Below are 21,405 nucleotides of genomic sequence, written 5' to 3'. Positions count from 1 at the left end.
CTCTGTATTCCCTAATACAATAGTCTACTTAAACTACAGCTAATCAAAACATCACTTACCTGATAGAGAGGTGAGTCTTAACCGGCTCTGTATTCCCTAATACAATAGTCTACTTAAACTACAGCTAATCAAAACATCACTTACCTGATAGAGAGGTGAGTCTTAACCGGCTTTGTATTCCCTAATACAATAGTCTACTTAAACTACAGCTAATCAAAACATCACTTACCTGATAGAGAGGCGAGTCTTAACCGACTCTGTATTCCTTAATACAATTGTCTACTTAAACTCCTGCTAATCAAAACATCACTTACCTAGTTGTCCTGCCATTCAGCCAATATTTTTGAGACAGTTTTGTCTTTTTCTTTAGATGTAATCAAAATCAGTCAGATTCACATATACGATATGGTCCACTGTAATTGGGATAGCTAGAATGAACTGAAAAGTAACAGCTTATTGACTAATATGTATTTATTCCTGACTGATAGGTATCCCAGAACACTGCCCCCCCCCCATAAATTGATATAAAACAACGTAGAATTAACATGAGCTATCTCCCTGTACAGAAGGGCTATATTTGGTAGTAACATGAGCTGTCTCCCTGTACAGAAGGGCTATATTGGGTAGTAACATGAGCTATCTCCCTGTACAGAAGGGCCATATTTGGTAGTAACATGAGCTATCCCCCTGTACAGAAGGGCTGTATTTGGTAGTAACATGAGCTATCTCCCTGTACAGAAGGGCTATATTTGGCAGTAACATGAGTTAACTCTCTATACAGAGGAGCCAATTTGGAGAAGAAAGACAAGGACAATTACACTCCCCTGCTGATGGCCGCATCTTATGGTCACGCAGACATCATCAAATTGCTGCTCAGGAAGCGTGTGGACCACGAGGCTGTGGAAAAGAATGACAAGACAGCACTTTACCTGGCCGCGGAGGAGGACAACCTGGATGCTTTAAAGGTATGATACATAGCTAGACACTCGAATTAATGTGTCCCACCAGGTGCTCACAAATTACCGTACGCTACTGAACATTTCCAAGTTAAGGTACACATACGGATGCTCACAAATTACCGTACGCTACTGAACATTTCCAAGTTAAGGTACACCAACGGATGCTCACAAATTTACCATACGCTACTGAACATTTCCAAGTTAAGGTACGCATACGGATGCTCACAAATTTACCGTACGCTACTGAATATTTCCAAGTTAAGGTACACCAACGGATGCTCACAAATTTACCGTACGCTACTGAACATTTCCAAGTTAAGGTACACAAACAGATGCTCACAAATTACCGTACACTACTGAACATTTCCAAGTTAAGGTACACAAACGGATGCTCACAAATTAAGGTGTCCATTGAAACTTGTTATAGTTCTGAGCTATTTTCAAGCTAGGTGCCCAGTATGGTGATCTGAGGATAAGGTTCCTGGCTAGTTACTTCCAATAAATTATGCCACAGAAAGTTTCTCAACTGGATACTAAAGGTGCTCACCTAGATTCTCTCAAAGTAAAGAACAACCAAATGAAATATCAATATGTAAATTTAAAATACTCAGGAATAAATCATTGATGCACAATCTCTGAAACAAGCATTCACAATTAAGTCCTTGGTCCACAATCTCTGAAAATAAGTCATTAATGTACATTCCAGAACTAAATACTCATGAGAATAAATCGTTTACGCTAACAGGCCTGGTATCATTATGTATTTTGCGAACATTCTTGATTTCAGTAGTCCATTTATGTGTCAAAAGAAAAATGAAAATTCATTAAGCATTCATTTAGTGCATGAAAAAATCTCCTCATGACATGAAACAGTGGTGATAATCATAAAAACTAAACATTTTAGAGGAACTTTGAAATTTATCAATGTTTAAACTAAGAATGTGGAAAGACTATATGGTAAAAGTTGGTGAAACTGGAACCGGTTATCTGAACTGTTTGGTGGATATAAATCGTTTTGTTTCAAGGCACTTCTGATGGTTGGACGTGTGCGTAGACTGGTCAATGTGGGTGACAGGTATGATAACACACCTCTCCATATCGCTGCAGAGAAAGGCTACCTCAACATTGTCAAGGTAAACAAGTTATGGAGTTGTACACGTTTGTGTGTAATTTAAAACTTAATATCATTACAAAATAACCGTGTCAGCTAAATTTAAATAAAACAAGGAAAACCTTTTCATTACATATTTCAAATTGAATTTGTGAGCAAATTATTATATAGCTTGGGAGGTCTGTAAAACCGGCCTTACTTTCACTGACCGTATTTATTGATGTCCAGGATGAATATTAAATATCAGTTTGATTGTTTATTATGCTGTTGTGTAGTGTCTTCTGGAACAGAAAGTGGACGTTGATGCCAAGAATGAGGAGGAACAGACACCATTACATTTAGCAGCTAAATCAGGCAGGACCAAGTGAGTAGTGGCTACTGATATAGGACATGTTCTGTGTTATATTTCAATCTTGAACAAGGGAATGAATTAAACCTGAGGTATTAACTATATAGTCAGCAGTTTCATTAAGTGTCAGTTGGTGAAATCAATGTCAGGCAGATTCCTTAAATTTCTTTTAAAACAAGGAATGTGACAGTCTGTGGTATAACTGTATCTCTGTCACTCTCCCAGTAGCCACACACCACAGCAACAATACACAGCATTGTGACAGTCTGAGGTATAACTGTATATCTGTCACTCTCCGTGTAACCACACACCACAACAACAATACACAGCAATGTGACAGTCTTGTATAACTGTATCTCTGTCACTCTGTGTAACCACCCACCACAGCAACAATACACAGCAATGTGACAGTCTGGTATAACTGTATCTCTGTCACTCTCTGTGTAACCACACACCACACCAACAATACACAGCAATGTGACAGTCTGGTATAACTGTATCTCTGTCACTCTGTGTAACCACACACCACAGCAACAATACACAGCAATGTGACAGTCTGCGGTATAACTGTATCTCTGTCACTCTCTGTGTAACCACACACCACAGCAACAATACACAGCAATGTGACAGTCTGAGGTATAACTGTATCTCTGTCACTCTCTGTGTAACCACACACCACAGCAACAATACACAGCAATGTGACAGTCTGAGGTATAACTGTATCTCTGTCACTCTCTGTGTAACCACACACCACAGCAACAATACACAGCAATGTGACAGTCTGAGGTATAACTGTATCTCTGTCACTCTCTGTGTAACCACACACCACAGCAACAATACACAGCAATGTGACAGTCTGAGGTATAACTGTATCTCTGTCACTCTCTGTGTAACCACACACCACAGCAACAATACACAGCAATGTGACAGTCTGAGGTATAACTGTATCTCTGTCACTCTCTGTGTAACCACACACCACAGCAACAATACACAGCAATGTGACAGTCTGAGGTATAACTGTATCTCTGTCACTCTCTGTGTAACCACACACCACAGCAACAATACACAGCAATGTGACAGTCTGAGGTATAACTGTATCTCTGTCACTCTCTGTGTAACCACACACCACAGCAACAATACACAGCAATGTGACAGTCTGAGGTATAACTGTATCTCTGTCACTCTCTGTGTAACCACACACCACAGCAACAATACACAGCAATGTGACAGTCTGAGGTATAACTGTATCTCTGTCACTCTCTGTGTAACCACACACCACAGCAACAATACACAGCAATGTGACAGTCTGAGGTATAACTGTATCTCTGTCACTCTCTGTGTAACCACACACCACAGCAACAATACACAGCAATGTGACAGTCTGAGGTATAACTGTATCTCTGTCACTCTCTGTGTAACCACACACCACAGCAACAATGCACAGCAATGTGACAGTCTGTGGTATAACTGTATCTCTGTCACTCTCTGTGTAACCACACACCACAGCAACAATACACAGCAATGTGACAGTCTGAGGTATAACTGTATCTCTGTCACTCTTTGTAACCACACACCACAGCAACAATGCACAGCAATGTCCTCATAGTTGACAATGATTGGTTTGTTTAATCAATTAGTAAAATAGCTTAATCCATATTAATTTCATAAATAGATACTTTCAGGATTCAAGTAAAACTTTATGGACATAAAAGAAAACTTTATTTAAAATCTTGTTTGAACAGTGATGATGGTTACATTTTGTATCTCATTATAGAAATTTGTTCCTTGTGAGAATGAAAAATAAGCAGTCCGAGTTATTGCCATGAGAGGTATTTGACAATAAAGATTTGTTTTTCTCCAGTATTGTCCGTGAGCTGGTGTTGAGAGATCATTCATCTGTGAATGACGAAGATGAGGACTCAAACACGGCCCTCCACTTGGCAGCAGAGTGTGGCCATGCCAAGGCTGCTGGAGTACTGTTGGACAATGGGGCAGATGTGGCCGCTAGGTAAGTAGTTAACATCCAAAACTGGGGGATAATAATGGGGCAGATGTGGCCGCTAGGTAAGTAGTTAACATCCAAAACTGGGGGATAATAATGGGGCAGATGTGGCCGCTAGGTAAGTAGTTAACATCCAAAACTGGGGGATAATAATGGGGCAGATGTGGCCGCTAGGTTAGTAGTTAACATCCAAAACTGGGGGATAATAATGGGGCAGATGTGGCGGCTAGGTAAGAAGTTAACATCCAAAACTGGGAGATAATAATGGGGCAGATGTGGCCACTAGGTTAGTAGTTAACATCCAAAACTGGGGGATAATAATGGGGCAGATGTGGCGGCTAGATAAGTAGTTAATATCCAAAACTGGGGAATAATAATGGGGCAGATGTGGCCGCTAGGTAAGTAGTTAATATCCAAAACTGGGGGATAATAATTGGGCAGATGTGGCCGCTAGGGAAGTAGTTAACATCCAAAACTGGGGGATAATAATGGGGCAGATGTGGCCGCTAGGTAAGTAGTTAACATCCAAAACTGGGGGATAATAATGGGGCAGATGTGGCCGCTAGGTAAGTAGTTAACATCCAAAACTGGGGGATAATAATGTGGCAGATGTGGCCGCTAGGGAAGTAGTTAACATCCTAAACTGGGGGATAATAATGTGGCAGATGTGGCCGCTAGGGAAGTAGTTAACATCCTAAACTGGGGGATAACAAAGGGGGTATACCTAACTGGGTCTGTATTCTAGGGTAAGGCATTTAACATGTAGAACATTCAAATTTCATTTTTTATGCATAAATGCATATAACCAAAAAAACAAATCCCTCATCAATGTTGAATTAGTGGTAACCATGTAAATCACTATATATTAATATGATTACGTAACTGTGTATTGGTGGTATAATAAGCGGTGGTGAGGATAAGGCATTTGTATTAACATTTAAATCGCCTCCAGGAATTGTAATCTGTGGACACCGCTGGACTCGGCAGCATCAAAGGGCTGGGTAAAGACATGTAAAGTTCTGCTGGAGGCTGATGCTCCAATCAATCCAATGGACAAAACCAAGGTAGGTAGCCAACGTCAATTTATACCATCAGAAAGTAATAAAAGTATTTTACGATGAATTGATGTATGATAACGATGAAATGATGTATGATAACGATGAAATGATGTATGATAACGATGAAATTATGCATGATAACGATGAAATGATGTATGATAACGATGAAATGATGTATGATAACGATGAAATGATGTATGATAACGATGAATTAATGCATGATAACGATGAAATGATGCATGATAACGATGAAATGATGTATGATTATGATGAAATGATGTATGATAATGATGATACAATGTATGATAACGATGAAATGATGCATGATAATGATGAATTGATGTATGATAATGACGAAATGATGTATGATAATAATGAAACAATGTATGATTATGAGAAAGTGAGGAGTTAATTGTATCCCTGTTGGTTGTAGACTACCCCTCTTCATCTGGCTGCCCGGTTTGGGCACTCTGGTGTGGTCGAACTCCTCCTCCAGTGGAAGGCCAACATCCAACAGAACGATTCCAACAGTGATAACTGCCTCGACTTGGCCATCGACAATAATCATCCGTATGTACAGGGATAGTATGAACTACTGTTTCTACCAGTTAAGTTAGCAACCTTCAGAATTCTAGAGGTCAATGGCTGAAATTGAATGCAGGTGGCCCTTATCAAAAATGAGGCCTAACATGTATGATATATAGGCAGTTTTTAGTCCCCCACCGGTTCAGGGTTTGTACTCCGTCCATCCTTCCGTTAGGGAAGTTTGCCCGGGACATATCTTCTATACTATTTCACCTGAAGTAACCAGATTAGGTGTACAAGGACATCTTGGGATGTCGGGGAACAGAGTGCAAGAAGAAGGTCTATGACCTCACTGTGAACTAATCTTTGACCTTTGACCTTAACTTTTGAAAAAGATTGTCTGGGGCATCTCTTGTACTATTTCACCACGAGTAACCAGATTTGGTGAACATATTGGGATGGCGGAGTGCAAGAATTAGGTCACTGTGATCTCTGACTTGACCTTTGACCTTTGCTTTTGAAAATATTTGTCTTGGGCATATCTTCTATACTATTTCACATGGAGTATCCAGATTTGGTGTACAAGGACAATTTGGGATGGCGGAGTGCAGAGTGTAAGAATTAGGTCACTGTGATGTATGACTTGACCTTGCGTGGTCCCTCTGTCCTCGTCCGTCAACTTTTCCTTTAAACAACTTCTTCTGAAGAACGGACAGGCCTAGACTCATGATATTTGGCTGAAAGCTTTGTTGGTAGGAGCCTGACAAAGCTTGAGAATTAAAATGACATTGACCTACTTTCAAGGTCACAGGGGTCAAATATATCAAACACTTCAAACGACTTCTTCTGAAGAACTGAAAGGTAAAGAATCTTTAGATTTGGCTGGTGGCTTCCTGGGATAGAGCCCAACAAAGTTTGAGAATGAAAATTAGTTTGACCTACTTTTAAGGTCACATGAGGCAGATATGTGAAATACTTCAAACGACTTCTTCTGAAAAACTGGAGGGTATAGAACCTTAATATTTGGTTGGTTATTTCCTGGGAAACAGCCCAAAAAAGGTTGAGAATGAAAATGACCTTGACTTACTTTCAAGGTCTAAGCGTTCAAATATGTCAAACGGTTCAAACTACTTCGTCTGAAGAATTAAAAGGCTTAAGATTATAATATTTGGCTGGAGACTTCCTGGGATAGAGCTCACTACAGTTTGCGAATGAAAATGACCTCAACTAAAAGAAATGGACATTGACCTACTTACAAGGTCACAGGAAAAAATATGTCAAGCAACTTCTGAAGAAGAATAAAAAAGCATAGAATCTTATAATAATATTTTGCTGATAGTTTCAACAGATGGAGCCAACAAAGTTTGCGAGGGAAATATTTTTAGTGCAATATGATATTTAATGAGAATATTTTGCTATGACTGGTATATATTCAGGTAAGGGAATCAGGCCCTCTTGGGCCTCTTGTTCCTGATTCTGCCATGAATAAACAAAACAATTTTACCATTACAAAGATGCCTTTGATATTGTATTATGTATCAGGATACTTTCCTGACAGTAGGTACAGCCTAACATAAGTGTACTGTTTGTTAGTTATAAAAATCATTACCAGTGGGGGACTATGGATTGCCTCGCAATACTTTGCCTTGTTCCTAATTATTTTACATGTTTATAAACCAAGGCCTTGAATATATGTGTTTTCACTTATTGATGAAGTGATATATATAACTTCATTGTTACAGAGATGTTGCACTAACCATCATTAACTCCGAAATGTGGGAGGATGCATTAAGAAATGAAACATCAGAGCTTGGCACAGATCAAAAGAGCACCCCTATGAGGAAGCTGATTAAGAAAATGCCTGGTGAGTTTTATCTATTTGAAATTCATTAAGATTATAGGATAGGTAAATTCTACCAGAGGCGTTTTCAAAATTGGTCGAGGGGTTCTGCCAAATTTGAAAATCCAGATGGTTGAATTTCCCTATCCTCACCCCTAGACATGATAGAGTATTTTTCTCTCATTCCAACTACCAGAATAAGCTCAGAAACCATGAAAATGCATACTGACTGATATATATCAGTGATTTATTACTGTCCCTCTCATACATACCTTACAGTATACAGAACTGAGAACCTCAAACTATCAGCAACCATTTATCTTAACCGTAACATGCGTTTTAATTTCTCATTTAAAACAAGTGTATCGATGTGTGTTGTATTTCCCAGATATTGCTGAAGCTGTATTTAACAAGTGTATGACTGACAACAAGAAGAGTTTTGAGCACCCTGACTACAAAGTCACATTTAACTACGAGTTTCTGGATGATGTTTACTCCCTTGGGACATGGCGGGAGACTGGACCAAGCGAAAGTGGCGGGTCATCTGATGGTCAGTAGTTAAATACAATTTCGAAAACAACTCAGATATATTTGTTTGTGTCAGAGTTAAACATTGATAAACATTGTTAGTATAAATGATATTTTGTTGTCTAATGGTTAAGGGTATGATTTAGATTATTTTTTATCTAAATGGAAATCATTTGTTGATTAGAAAAAAGTTATCACTGGTTTACAACATATATGTACCTTTGTGATACGAATGTAAATAGATTTACTGTTTCCATAAAGTGAATAATTCTGTAATTATTGTGTTAATCAGTGACTTTATGAGACATACATTGACATCAACATTACTGGCCTTTACTGCTAATAGCATGTCATGTACTAATGACATCATTGACCTTTACCCCTGAGACACATGTATTGATGACATCATTGACCTTCGCCCCTGAGACACATGTATTGATGACATCATTGAACTTCACCCCTGAGACAAATTTATTGATGATATCAGTGACCTTCACTCCTGAGACATATGTATTGAAGACATCATTGACTTACCCCTGAGACACATGTATTGATGACATCATTTAACTTCACCCCTGAGACAAATTTATTGATGATATCATTAACCTTCACTCCTGAGACATATGTATTGATGACATCATTGACTTACCCCTGAGACACATATATTGATGATATCATTGACTTACCCCTGAGACACATGTATTGTTGACAACATTGACCTTCACCCCTGAAACACATGTACTAATGATAATGCCATTGACCTTCACCCCTGAGACACATGTATTGATGACATCATTGACATTCACCCCTGAGACACATTGATGACATCATTGACCTTCACCCCTGAAACACATGTACTAATGATAATGCCATTGACCTTCACCCCTGAGACACATGTATTGATGACATCATTTAACTTCACCCCTGAGACAAATTTATTGATGATATCAGTGACCTTCACTCCTGAGACATATGTATTGATGACATCATTGACTTACCCCTGAGACACATGTATTGATGACATCATTTAACTTCACCCCTGAGACAAATTTATTGATGATATCATTGACCTTCACTCCTGAGACATATGTCTTGATGACATCATTGACTTACCCCTGAGACACATATATTGATGATATCATTGACTTACCCCTGAGACACATGTATTGATGACATCATTTAACTTCACCCCTGAGACAAATTTATTGATGATATCAGTGACCTTCACTCCTGAGACATATGTATTGCTGACATCATTGACTTACCCCTGAGACACATGTATTGTTGACAACATTGACCTTCACCCCTGAAACACATGTACTAATGATAATGCCATTGACCTTCACCCCTGAGACACATATTGATGACATCATTGACCTTCACCCATGAGACACATTGATGACATCATTGACCTTCCCCCCTGAGACACATTGATGACATCATTGACCTTCCCCCCTGAGACACATGTACTAATGATAATGACATAATTGACCTTCACCCCTAAGACACATGTATTGATGACATCATTGACCTTTACCCCTGAGATACATGTATTGATGACATCATTGACCTTCACCCCAGAAACACATGTACTAATGATAATGCCATTGACCTTCACCCCGGAGACACATATTGATGACATCATTGACCTTCACCCCAGAAACACATGTACTAATGATAATGCCATTGACCTTCACCCCTGAGACACATATTGATGACATCATTGACCTTCACCCCTGAGACACATTGATGACATCATTGACCTTCACCCCTGAGACACATATTGATGACATCATTGACTTTTACAACACAGGGAGTGTATACAATGAGGACTTCACCCTGTCCTCCTCGGCCAAACCCTACACCACCGACTCTAGTGAGATGAAGAAGAACCACCCTCTCATGATAATGGTAAGAATCTCTCTTGTCAGTTGTATGTCCTTGTCTCATACATTTCATGTTATATAAACAGACCAAAATTGACCATCTTTTGTATTTCTTTTACATATTTAGCTACAAATGTCGTCTGAGTTAAGTTTGTTATACAAATTCATGTAAATTGAGTTTTTCATTATATTTCTGTCATATTTCTACAACACAGAAAAATGTATTCACAAATTTTATTTGTGTCGTGTATATCTGGTCACCTTGTCTGCCTAATACGTAGGTGACGTCCAAGCGAGAGGACCTTCTGGCCCATCCACTGGTTACCTCTCTTCTCCGACACAAATGGAACAGTTTTGGCAGAGTGTTTTACTACATCAATTTTTTCGTCTATGCTATTTTCCTGACCTTCCTCACCGGCTACATCCTGAGTACCAGTCCACCGTACTCTTACAGGTAGAGTTACTTCCCCTTACTATACAGGTAGAGTTACTTCCCCTTACTATACAGGCAAAGTTACTTCCCCGACTACTTAGATAGAGTTACCTTACTTACTTATCTCCCCTCCTTAGACAGAAATCAACCAAGCAATGAGTATCACGAGTCAATGAGAATATAGCCAGGCATTACACTCTCATTATTCAGTAGAAATTCCTTAAGTATTGAGTAGCTTGTAATTCTCCTGTTGTGGAGGATTGTGATCATTTCTTCTTCACTGTTCTCCTGTTATGGAGGATTGTGATCATTTCTTCCTTCACTGTTCTCCTGGTGTGGAGGATTGTGATCATTTCTTCTTTCACTGTTCTCCTGGTGTGGAGGATTGTGATCATCTCTTCTTTCACTGTTCTCCTGGTGTGGAGGATTGTGATCATCTCTTCCTTCACTGTTCTCCTGGTGTGGAGGATTGTGATCATCTCTTCCTTCACTGTTCTCCTGGTGTGGAGGATTGTGATCATCTCTTCCTTCACTGTTCTCCTGGTGTGGAGGATTGTGATCATCTCTTCCTTCACTGTTCTCCTGGTGTGGAGGATTGTGATCATCTCTTCCTTCACTGTTCTCCTGGTGTGGAGGATTGTGATCATCTCTTCCTTCACTGTTCTCCTGGTGTGGAGGATTGTGATCATCTCTTCCTTCACTGTTCTCCTGGTGTGGAGGATTGTGATCATCTCTTCCTTCACTGTTCTCCTGGTGTGGAGGATTGTGATCATCTCTTCCTTCACTGTTCTCCTGGTGTGGAGGATTGTGATCATCTCTTCCTTCACTGTTCTCCTGGTGTGGAGGATTGTGATCATCTCTTCCTTCACTGTTCTCCTGGTGTGGAGGATTGTGATCATCTCTTCCTTCACTGTTCTCCTGGTGTGGAGGATTGTGATCATCTCTTCCTTCACTGTTCTCCTGGTGTGGAGGATTGTGATCATCTCTTCCTTCACTGTTCTCCTGGTGTGGAGGATTGTGATCATCTCTTCCTTCACTGTTCTCCTGGTGTGGAGGATTGTGATCATCTCTTCCTTCACTGTTCTCCTGGTGTGGAGGATTGTGATCATCTCTTCCTTCACTGTTCTCCTGGTGTGGAGGATTGTGATCATCTCTTCCTTCACTGTTCTCCTGGTGTGGAGGATTGTGATCATCTCTTCCTTCACTGTTCTCCTGGTGTGGAGGATTGTGATCATCTCTTCCTTCACTGTTCTCCTGGTGTGGAGGATTGTGATCATCTCTTCCTTCACTGTTCTCCTGGTGTGGAGGATTGTGATCATCTCTTCCTTCACTGTTCTCCTGGTGTGGAGGATTGTGATCATCTCTTCCTTCACTGTTCTCCTGGTGTGGAGGATTGTGATCATCTCTTCCTTCACTGTTCTCCTGGTGTGGAGGATTGTGATCATCTCTTCCTTCACTGTTCTCCTGGTGTGGAGGATTGTGATCATCTCTTCCTTCACTGTTCTCCTGGTGTGGAGGATTGTGATCATCTCTTCCTTCACTGTTCTCCTGGTGTGGAGGATTGTGATCATCTCTTCCTTCACTGTTCTCCTGGTGTGGAGGATTGTGATCATCTCTTCCTTCACTGTTCTCCTGGTGTGGAGGATTGTGATCATCTCTTCCTTCACTGTTCTCCTGGTGTGGAGGATTGTGATCATCTCTTCCTTCACTGTTCTCCTGGTGTGGAGGATTGTGATCATCTCTTCCTTCACTGTTCTCCTGGTGTGGAGGATTGTGATCATCTCTTCCTTCACTGTTCTCCTGGTGTGGAGGATTGTGATCATCTCTTCCTTCACTGTTCTCCTGGTGTGGAGGATTGTGATCATCTCTTCCTTCACTGTTCTCCTGGTGTGGAGGATTGTGATCATCTCTTCCTTCACTGTTCTCCTGGTGTGGAGGATTGTGATCATCTCTTCCTTCACTGTTCTCCTGGTGTGGAGGATTGTGATCATCTCTTCCTTCACTGTTCTCCTGGTGTGGAGGATTGTGATCATCTCTTCCTTCACTGTTCTCCTGGTGTGGAGGATTGTGATCATCTCTTCCTTCACTGTTCTCCTGGTGTGGAGGATTGTGATCATCTCTTCCTTCACTGTTCTCCTGGTGTGGAGGATTGTGATCATCTCTTCCTTCACTGTTCTCCTGGTGTGGAGGATTGTGATCATCTCTTCCTTCACTGTTCTCCTGGTGTGGAGGATTGTGATCATCTCTTCCTTCACTGTTCTCCTGGTGTGGAGGATTGTGATCATCTCTTCCTTCACTGTTCTCCTGGTGTGGAGGATTGTGATCATCTCTTCCTTCACTGTTCTCCTGGTGTGGAGGATTGTGATCATCTCTTCCTTCACTGTTCTCCTGGTGTGGAGGATTGTGATCATCTCTTCCTTCACTGTTCTCCTGGTGTGGAGGATTGTGATCATCTCTTCCTTCACTGTTCTCCTGGTGTGGAGGATTGTGATCATCTCTTCCTTCACTGTTCTCCTGGTGTGGAGGATTGTGATCATCTCTTCCTTCACTGTTCTCCTGGTGTGGAGGATTGTGATCATCTCTTCCTTCACTGTTCTCCTGGTGTGGAGGATTGTGATCATCTCTTCCTTCACTGTTCTCCTGGTGTGGAGGATTGTGATCATCTCTTCCTTCACTGTTCTCCTGGTGTGGAGGATTGTGATCATCTCTTCCTTCACTGTTCTCCTGGTGTGGAGGATTGTGATCATCTCTTCCTTCACTGTTCTCCTGGTGTGGAGGATTGTGATCATCTCTTCCTTCACTGTTCTCCTGGTGTGGAGGATTGTGATCATCTCTTCCTTCACTGTTCTCCTGGTGTGGAGGATTGTGATCATCTCTTCCTTCACTGTTCTCCTGGTGTGGAGGATTGTGATCATCTCTTCCTTCACTGTTCTCCTGGTGTGGAGGATTGTGATCATCTCTTCCTTCACTGTTCTCCTGGTGTGGAGGATTGTGATCATCTCTTCCTTCACTGTTCTCCTGGTGTGGAGGATTGTGATCATCTCTTCCTTCACTGTTCTCCTGGTGTGGAGGATTGTGATCATCTCTTCCTTCACTGTTCTCCTGGTGTGGAGGATTGTGATCATCTCTTCCTTCACTGTTCTCCTGGTGTGGAGGATTGTGATCATCTCTTCCTTCACTGTTCTCCTGGTGTGGAGGATTGTGATCATCTCTTCCTTCACTGTTCTCCTGGTGTGGAGGATTGTGATCATCTCTTCCTTCACTGTTCTCCTGGTGTGGAGGATTGTGATCATCTCTTCCTTCACTGTTCTCCTGGTGTGGAGGATTGTGATCATCTCTTCCTTCACTGTTCTCCTGGTGTGGAGGATTGTGATCATCTCTTCCTTCACTGTTCTCCTGGTGTGGAGGATTGTGATCATCTCTTCCTTCACTGTTCTCCTGGTGTGGAGGATTGTGATCATCTCTTCCTTCACTGTTCTCCTGGTGTGGAGGATTGTGATCATCTCTTCCTTCACTGTTCTCCTGGTGTGGAGGATTGTGATCATCTCTTCCTTCACTGTTCTCCTGGTGTGGAGGATTGTGATCATCTCTTCCTTCACTGTTCTCCTGGTGTGGAGGATTGTGATCATCTCTTCCTTCACTGTTCTCCTGGTGTGGAGGATTGTGATCATCTCTTCCTTCACTGTTCTCCTGGTGTGGAGGATTGTGATCATCTCTTCCTTCACTGTTCTCCTGGTGTGGAGGATTGTGATCATCTCTTCCTTCACTGTTCTCCTGGTGTGGAGGATTGTGATCATCTCTTCCTTCACTGTTCTCCTGGTGTGGAGGATTGTGATCATCTCTTCCTTCACTGTTCTCCTGGTGTGGAGGATTGTGATCATCTCTTCCTTCACTGTTCTCCTGGTGTGGAGGATTGTGATCATCTCTTCCTTCACTGTTCTCCTGGTGTGGAGGATTGTGATCATCTCTTCCTTCACTGTTCTCCTGGTGTGGAGGATTGTGATCATCTCTTCCTTCACTGTTCTCCTGGTGTGGAGGATTGTGATCATCTCTTCCTTCACTGTTCTCCTGGTGTGGAGGATTGTGATCATCTCTTCCTTCACTGTTCTCCTGGTGTGGAGGATTGTGATCATTTCTTCCTTCACTGTTCTCCTGGTGTGGAGGATTGTGATCATTTCTTCCTTCACTGTTCTCTGTAAACTTATCAAAGGCAACTTCTCCTGAACTCCATTGGAGCTTTTAATGATACTATTTCATTAAATATTCAGACCATTCTTTATGGATGTGAAAGACTCGATATTAATATGAAGGCAAGTATTCTGGAGATGGTTCAGAGATTCATTAAATATACTAGACACTTTTACTAGATTTCACTTTTATATATAATTAATCTATTGTCACATGACTTTGCTGTTTAGAATGATACCAGTTTCCCTTGCCCAATTCCTTTGCATCCAAGATCTGAACAATAAATATTCTGAAATGAAAGAACCTTGAGATTGAATAGAATACTTTGCATATGAATATAAAAAGAATGAAGGCTTTTTATGAGCTTAAACCATTTTTAATCATAAATCATTTTTGGAATGTCTGATTTACTTACAGTACGACTGGCAATGCGTCCTGTGAGCTTGTGTACACCAGCACCTCCCCAGTTTATGAACAACATATAGTTGCTAAAATTGGAAAATACGTCGTCATAGCTCTGGCAGCGTGGAATCTTCTCCGTGAGGTAGGTGGTGTCATTCATAAGGTTTAGATTTTTTAGTTCCCCTGCCCATCCGGCGTCCCTCTGTCTGTCCCTCCGTCGTCGTTCGTCAACTTTTCCTTTAAAGAACTTCTTTTGTAAAACGAACAGGCCTAGATTCATGATATTTGGCTGAAAGCTCCGTGGTAGAAGCCTGACTAAGTTTGGGAACGAAAATGACCTTGAACTACACTACGGTCAAATATGTCAAATGCTTCAAACGACTTCTGAAAAATTTATAGGTATAGAATCTTCATATTTAGCTGGTGGCTTCCTGAGATAAAGGCTGACAAAGTTTGAGAATGAACATGACCTTGTCCTACTTTCAAGGTTACAGCAGTCAAATATGTCTAACGCTTCACAAGACTTCTTCTGAAGAACTGAAATGTATAGAATCTTCATATTTAGTTGGTATCTTCTTGAGATAAAGCCTGACAAAGTTTGAGACTGAACATGACCTTGACCTGCTTTCAAGGTCACAGCAGTAAAATATGTCAAACGTTTCAAACGACTTCTGAAGAAGAACTGAAAGGTTTAGAATCTTCATATTTAGTTGGTATCTTCCTGAGATAGAGCCCGACAAAGTTTGAGAATGAAAATGACCTTGACCTACTTTCAAGGTCACAGCTGTCAAATATGTCAAACACTTCAAATGACTTCTTCTGAAGAACTAAAAGGTATTAAGGTATAGAATCTTTATATTTGGCTGGTGGCTTCCTGAGATAAAGCATGTGAGAGTTTGAGAATGAACATGACTTTGACTTACTATCAAGGTCACAGGGATCAAATATGTCAAATGCTTCAAACGACTTCTTCTGAAGAACTGAGAGGAATAGAATGTTCATATTTGGCTGGTTGCTTGCTGGGATAGAGCCTGACAAAGTTTGAGAATGAAAATGACCTTGCCCTACTTTCAAGGTCTTGGGGATAAAATGTGTCAAATGATTAAACGACTACAGTATAATCTTAGAGCATAGATTTATAACATTTGTCTGGTATTTTCTGGGATGGCGCCTGACAAAGTGTTTGAAAAAGAAAATAACCTAGATCTCCTTATAAAGTAACAGGGGTCAAAGATGTCAAACAATTCAAACAACTTCTGAAGAAGAACCAAAAATCATAGAATCATATAAGAATATTTGGCTGGTAGTTTCAACAGATGGAGCCGACAAAGTTTACAAGTGAAATATTTGTAGTACAGGATAATATTCAATGAGAACATTTTGCTATGACTACTTAAATATTCAGGTGAGCGATACAGGCCCTCTAGGCCTCGTGTTTCCAGATTACAGTACTGATTCTATAGCACTGACTGTTCGATGATATGATACCTAATTGTATTTGGGTATAAGACACCTATTTAAGTTTCAATTTGTTAAACCTAATCATATTTGTGTTTGTTATAACTTATTGTATCATGGTTGTTTTATATTTTGGTATTTGGTGTGTTATATTAAACAATTTTGTGCGTTACATCTGAGTTTTTTACAAGGTGGAATCTAATTGTATTTAATAAGATGAAAAATATCTGTGTTGAGTGGGGTGAAATCTTAACTGTATTAGGTGTTGTTGACTATATTTGATGATGTATTAATTTTCTATATTTGATTGTGCTATTGACAGTTGCTGCAGATATACCAGGCAAAGCTCCAGTATCTCGGCTGGGAAAACCTCATTGAGTGGCTGACCTATGTGTTTGCCCTGCTGCTTGTCATTGACTTCCAAGATTGTCAGAAGACAACTGGATACAGATTTGTAAGTACAGCATGTCAATGAGTACAAGTCCATGAGTACTGGCAGTAAATAAGTACAGCATGTCATTGCATTCTGCATGTCAATAAGTATAGTGAGTCAATGAGTTCAGCAAGTCATTTAATATAATGAGCCATAATGGTTTTTATAGGACTGGCAGTGTATGATCATTAATCTGTGCAATTGGTTTTTATAGGACTGGCAGTGCATGATCATTAATCTGTGTAATTGTTTTGTATAGGACTGGCAGTGTATGATCCTTAATCTGTGTAATTGGTTTTTATAGGACTGGCAGGGGATGGTCATTAATCTGTGTAATTGGTTTCTATAGGACTGGCAGTGTATGGTCATTAATCTGTGGAATTGGTTTTTATAGGACTGGCAGTGGGTGGTGATTAATCTGTGTAATTGGTTTTTACAGGACTGGCAGTGTATGAGCATTAATCTGTGTAATTGTTTTTTTATAGGACTGGCAGTGTACGGTCATTAATCTGTGTAATTGGTTTCTATAGGACTGGCAGTGTATGGTCATTAATCTGTGGAATTGGTTTTTATAGGACTGGCAGTGTTTGGTCATTAATCTGTGTAATTGTTTTTATAGGACTGGCAGTGTACGGTCATTAATCTGTGTAATTGGTTTTTATAGGACTGGCAGGGGATGGTCATTAATCTGTGTAATTGGTTTCTATAGGACTGGCAGTGTATGATCCTTAATCTGTGTAATTGGTTTTTATAGGCCTGGCAGTGTATGACCATTACTCTGTGTAATTTGTTTTTATAGGACTCGCAGTGTATGATCATTAATCTGTGCAATTGGTTTTTATAGGACTGGCAGGGTATGATCATTAATCTGTGTAATTTGTTTTTATAGGACTGCTTGCTGGGATAGAGCCTGACAAAGTTTGAGAATGAAAATGACCTTGACCTACTTTCAAGGTGCTGTGGCAGTCAAATATGTCAAACTCATCAAACGACTTCTTCTGAAGAACTAAAAGGTATAGAACCTTCATATTTGGCTGTTGGCTTCCCGAGATAGAGCCCGACAAAGTTTGAGAATGAAAATGACCTTGCCCTACTTTCAAGGTGCTGTGGCAGTCAAATATGTCAAACTCTTCAAACGACTTCTTCTGAAGAACTAAAAGGTATAGAACCTTCATATTTGGCTGTTGGCTTCCCGAGATAGAGCCCGACAAAGTTTGAGAATGAAAATGACCTTGACCTACTTTCAAGGTCACAGGGGTCAAATATGTCAATGATCATTAATCTGTGTAATTTGTTTTTATAGGACTGGCAGTGTACGGTCATTAATCTGTGTAATTGGTTTCTATAGGACTGGCAGTGTATGATCACTAATCTGTGTAATTTGTTTTTATAGGACTCGCAGTGTATGATCATTAATCTGTGGAATTTGTTTTTATAGGACTGGCAGTGTACGGTCATTAATCTGTGTAATTGGTTTCTATAGGACTGGCAGTGTATGATCCTTAATCTGTGTAATTGGTTTTTACAGGACTGGCAGTGTATGAGCATTAATCTGTGTAATTGTTTTTTATTGGACTGGCAGTGTATGATCATTACTCTGTGTAATTGTTTTTTATAGGCCTGGCAGTGTATGATCATTAATCTGTGTAATTGGTTTTTATAGGACTGGCAGTGGTCTCTGGGGGCCATCGCAATATTCCTGGCATGGATCGACCTAGTTCTGTTCCTCCAGAAGTTTCCTCGGTTTGGTATCTACGTTGTCATGTTCAAGGACATCCTCAACACCTTCATCCAGTTCTTCATAGTCTTCTTCCTCTTTATTGTTGCCTTCGCTCTCGGCTTCTATACTGTACTCCAGAACCAGGTATTTTGTGATGTCTTTTGCTGACAATGTCTTGTAAAGTATAATCCATGCATATTTAGCTCACCTGCCCGAAGGCTTATGTCATGGTGCGATGTCTGTCGTCTGTCAACTTTTCCTTTAAACAACTTCTTCTGAAGAGCAAACTTGCATAGAGCCATGATATGTGACCGAAAGCTTCGTTGGCAGGAGCCCGACAAAGTTTGAGAACGAAAATGACCTTGACCTACTTTCAAGGTCACAGGGGTCAAATATGTCAAACGCTGCAAACGACTTCTTCTGAAGAACTAAAAGGTATATAAACTTCATATTTGGCTGATGGCTTCCTGGGATAAAGCCAGACAAAGTTTAAGAATGAAAATGACCTTGACCTACTTTCAAGGTGCTGTGGCAGTCAAATATGTCAAACGCTGCAAACAACTTCTTCTGAAGAACTAAAAGGTATAGAACCTTCATATTTGGCTGTTGGCTTCCCGAGATAGAGCCCGACAAAGTTTGAGAATGAAAATGACCTTGACCTACTTTCAAGGTCACAGGTGTCAAATATGTCAAAAACATCAAACGACTTTGGCTTCCTGGGATAGAGCTCACCAAAGTTAGCAAATGAAAATGACCTCAACCTACTTTAAAGATCACAGAGGTCAACAACAATTCAAAGGATTCGTTCTGAAGAACTAAAAGGAATGGATTCATGAGATTTGAATTGGAGCTTCTTAGGATAGAGCTATCAAAGTTTGAGAAGGAAAATGACAATGACCTACTTACAAGGTCACAGAAAAAAATATGTCAAAACAACTTCTGAAGAAGAACCAAAAAGCATAGAATGTTTGGCTGGTAGTTTCAACAGACGGAGCCAACAAAGTTTGTGAGGGAAATATTTGTAGTGCAATATAATATTTAATGAGAATATTTTGCTATGACTGCTTAAATATTCAGGTGAGCGATTCAGGCCCTCTGGGCCTCTTGTTCATAAGTGCAGGCACTGGAGGAATCTTCAAAAAAAAAGATGCAAGATAGCCATATTCAGGAAAAGTAAGATGAATAAAGTTCAAGATCATAACAAAGTTAACAACTCATGGCAATTTTACGATATCATTGACTGGTTACCTTAAACTGATGTATAGAACTGTGTGTAGCTGATATATGTAATGACATGGTATTGATACCTTGTCCACACCTAGATCCCCAGTAATCTCTGTATCTCCTGTCCACATCTAGATCCCCAGTTATCTCTATATCTCCTGTCCACACCTAGGTCTCCAGTAATCTCTGTATCTCCTGTCCACATCTAGATCCCCAGTAATCTCTGTATCTCCTGTCCACATCTAGATCCCCAGTAATCTCTGTATCTCCTGTCCACATCTAGATCCCAAGTAATCTTTGTATCTCCTGTCCACATCTAGATCCCCAGTAATCTCTGTATCTCCTGTCCACACCTAGATCCCCAGTAATCTCTGTATCTCCTGTCCACATCTAGATCTCCAGTAATCTCTGTATTTCCTGTCCACATCTAGATCCCCAGTAATCTCTGTATCTCCTGTCCACATCTAGATCCCCAGTAATCTCTGTATTTCCTGTCCACATCTAGATCCGAAGTAATCTCTGTATTTCCTGTCCACACATAGATCCCCAGTAATCTCTGTATCTCCTGTCCAAATCTAGATCCCCAGTAATCTCTGTATCTCCTGTCCACTTCTAGATCCCCAGTAATCTCTGTATCTCCTGTCCACATCTAGATCCCCAGTAATCTCTGTATCTCCTGTCCACATCTAGATCCCCAGTAATCTCTGTATTTCCTGTCCACATCTAGATCCCAAGTAATCTCTGTATTTCCTGTCCACACATAGATCCCCAGTAATCTCTGTATCTACTGTCCACATCTAGATCCCCAGTAATCTCTGTATTTCCTGTCCACATCTAGATCCCCAGTAATCTCTGTATCTCCTGTCCACACCTAGATCCCCAGTAATCTCTGTATCCTGTCCACATCTAGATCCCCAGTAATCTTTTTATATCTTTTCTATATCTAGGTACCATTCAAGACCTTTGGTCAGGCGTTGGTGAAGACCTCAGTGATGATGATTGGAGAGTTTGAGTATGATGCCATTTTCAATGGAAACCCTGCGGACCACACAGAGAAAGTTTACCAGGAATCTGTGACGTACATATTGTTTGTGATATTCATGATCATCATGTCTATCATCATAATGAACTTACTGGTGAGTGTTTGCTGTTCTCTGTTTATCTGCAGCCCTCGTCTGGTAATAGGTACACACTCACTGTACGGTGAGTGTTTGCTGTTCTCTGTTTATCTGCAGCCCTCGTCTGGTAATGGGTACACACTCACTGTACGGTGAGTGTTTGCTGTTCTC

At 40.4% G+C, this 21,405-nt stretch overlaps 1 protein-coding gene across 1 annotated transcript in view; it reads left to right on the top strand.

The window, feature by feature from the left end:
* LOC110458202 (transient receptor potential cation channel subfamily A member 1 homolog) overlaps positions 1 to 21,405 on the top strand; it is a 54,543-nt gene that overhangs the window by 18,910 nt on the left and 14,228 nt on the right. The window contains exons 8-21 of the mRNA XM_021509809.1: positions 782 to 965; positions 1,985 to 2,092; positions 2,346 to 2,434; positions 4,281 to 4,427; positions 5,374 to 5,485; positions 5,913 to 6,049; positions 7,747 to 7,868; positions 8,233 to 8,394; positions 10,186 to 10,283; positions 10,540 to 10,712; positions 15,297 to 15,423; positions 17,062 to 17,193; positions 18,836 to 19,036; positions 21,064 to 21,252. Coding sequence (XP_021365484.1) covers positions 782 to 965; positions 1,985 to 2,092; positions 2,346 to 2,434; positions 4,281 to 4,427; positions 5,374 to 5,485; positions 5,913 to 6,049; positions 7,747 to 7,868; positions 8,233 to 8,394; positions 10,186 to 10,283; positions 10,540 to 10,712; positions 15,297 to 15,423; positions 17,062 to 17,193; positions 18,836 to 19,036; positions 21,064 to 21,252 — 1,981 coding nt within the window. The remainder of the gene's footprint in view (positions 1 to 781; positions 966 to 1,984; positions 2,093 to 2,345; positions 2,435 to 4,280; positions 4,428 to 5,373; positions 5,486 to 5,912; positions 6,050 to 7,746; positions 7,869 to 8,232; positions 8,395 to 10,185; positions 10,284 to 10,539; positions 10,713 to 15,296; positions 15,424 to 17,061; positions 17,194 to 18,835; positions 19,037 to 21,063; positions 21,253 to 21,405) is intronic.

This window comes from Mizuhopecten yessoensis, unplaced genomic scaffold, assembly GCF_002113885.1.
Source record: "Mizuhopecten yessoensis strain PY_sf001 unplaced genomic scaffold, ASM211388v2 scaffold1175, whole genome shotgun sequence".
Taxonomy (NCBI): Eukaryota; Metazoa; Mollusca; class Bivalvia; order Pectinida; family Pectinidae; genus Mizuhopecten; species Mizuhopecten yessoensis.
The sequence above is the reverse complement of the archived record's forward strand: the minus strand, read 5'-3'. Positions and strand labels throughout refer to the sequence as shown.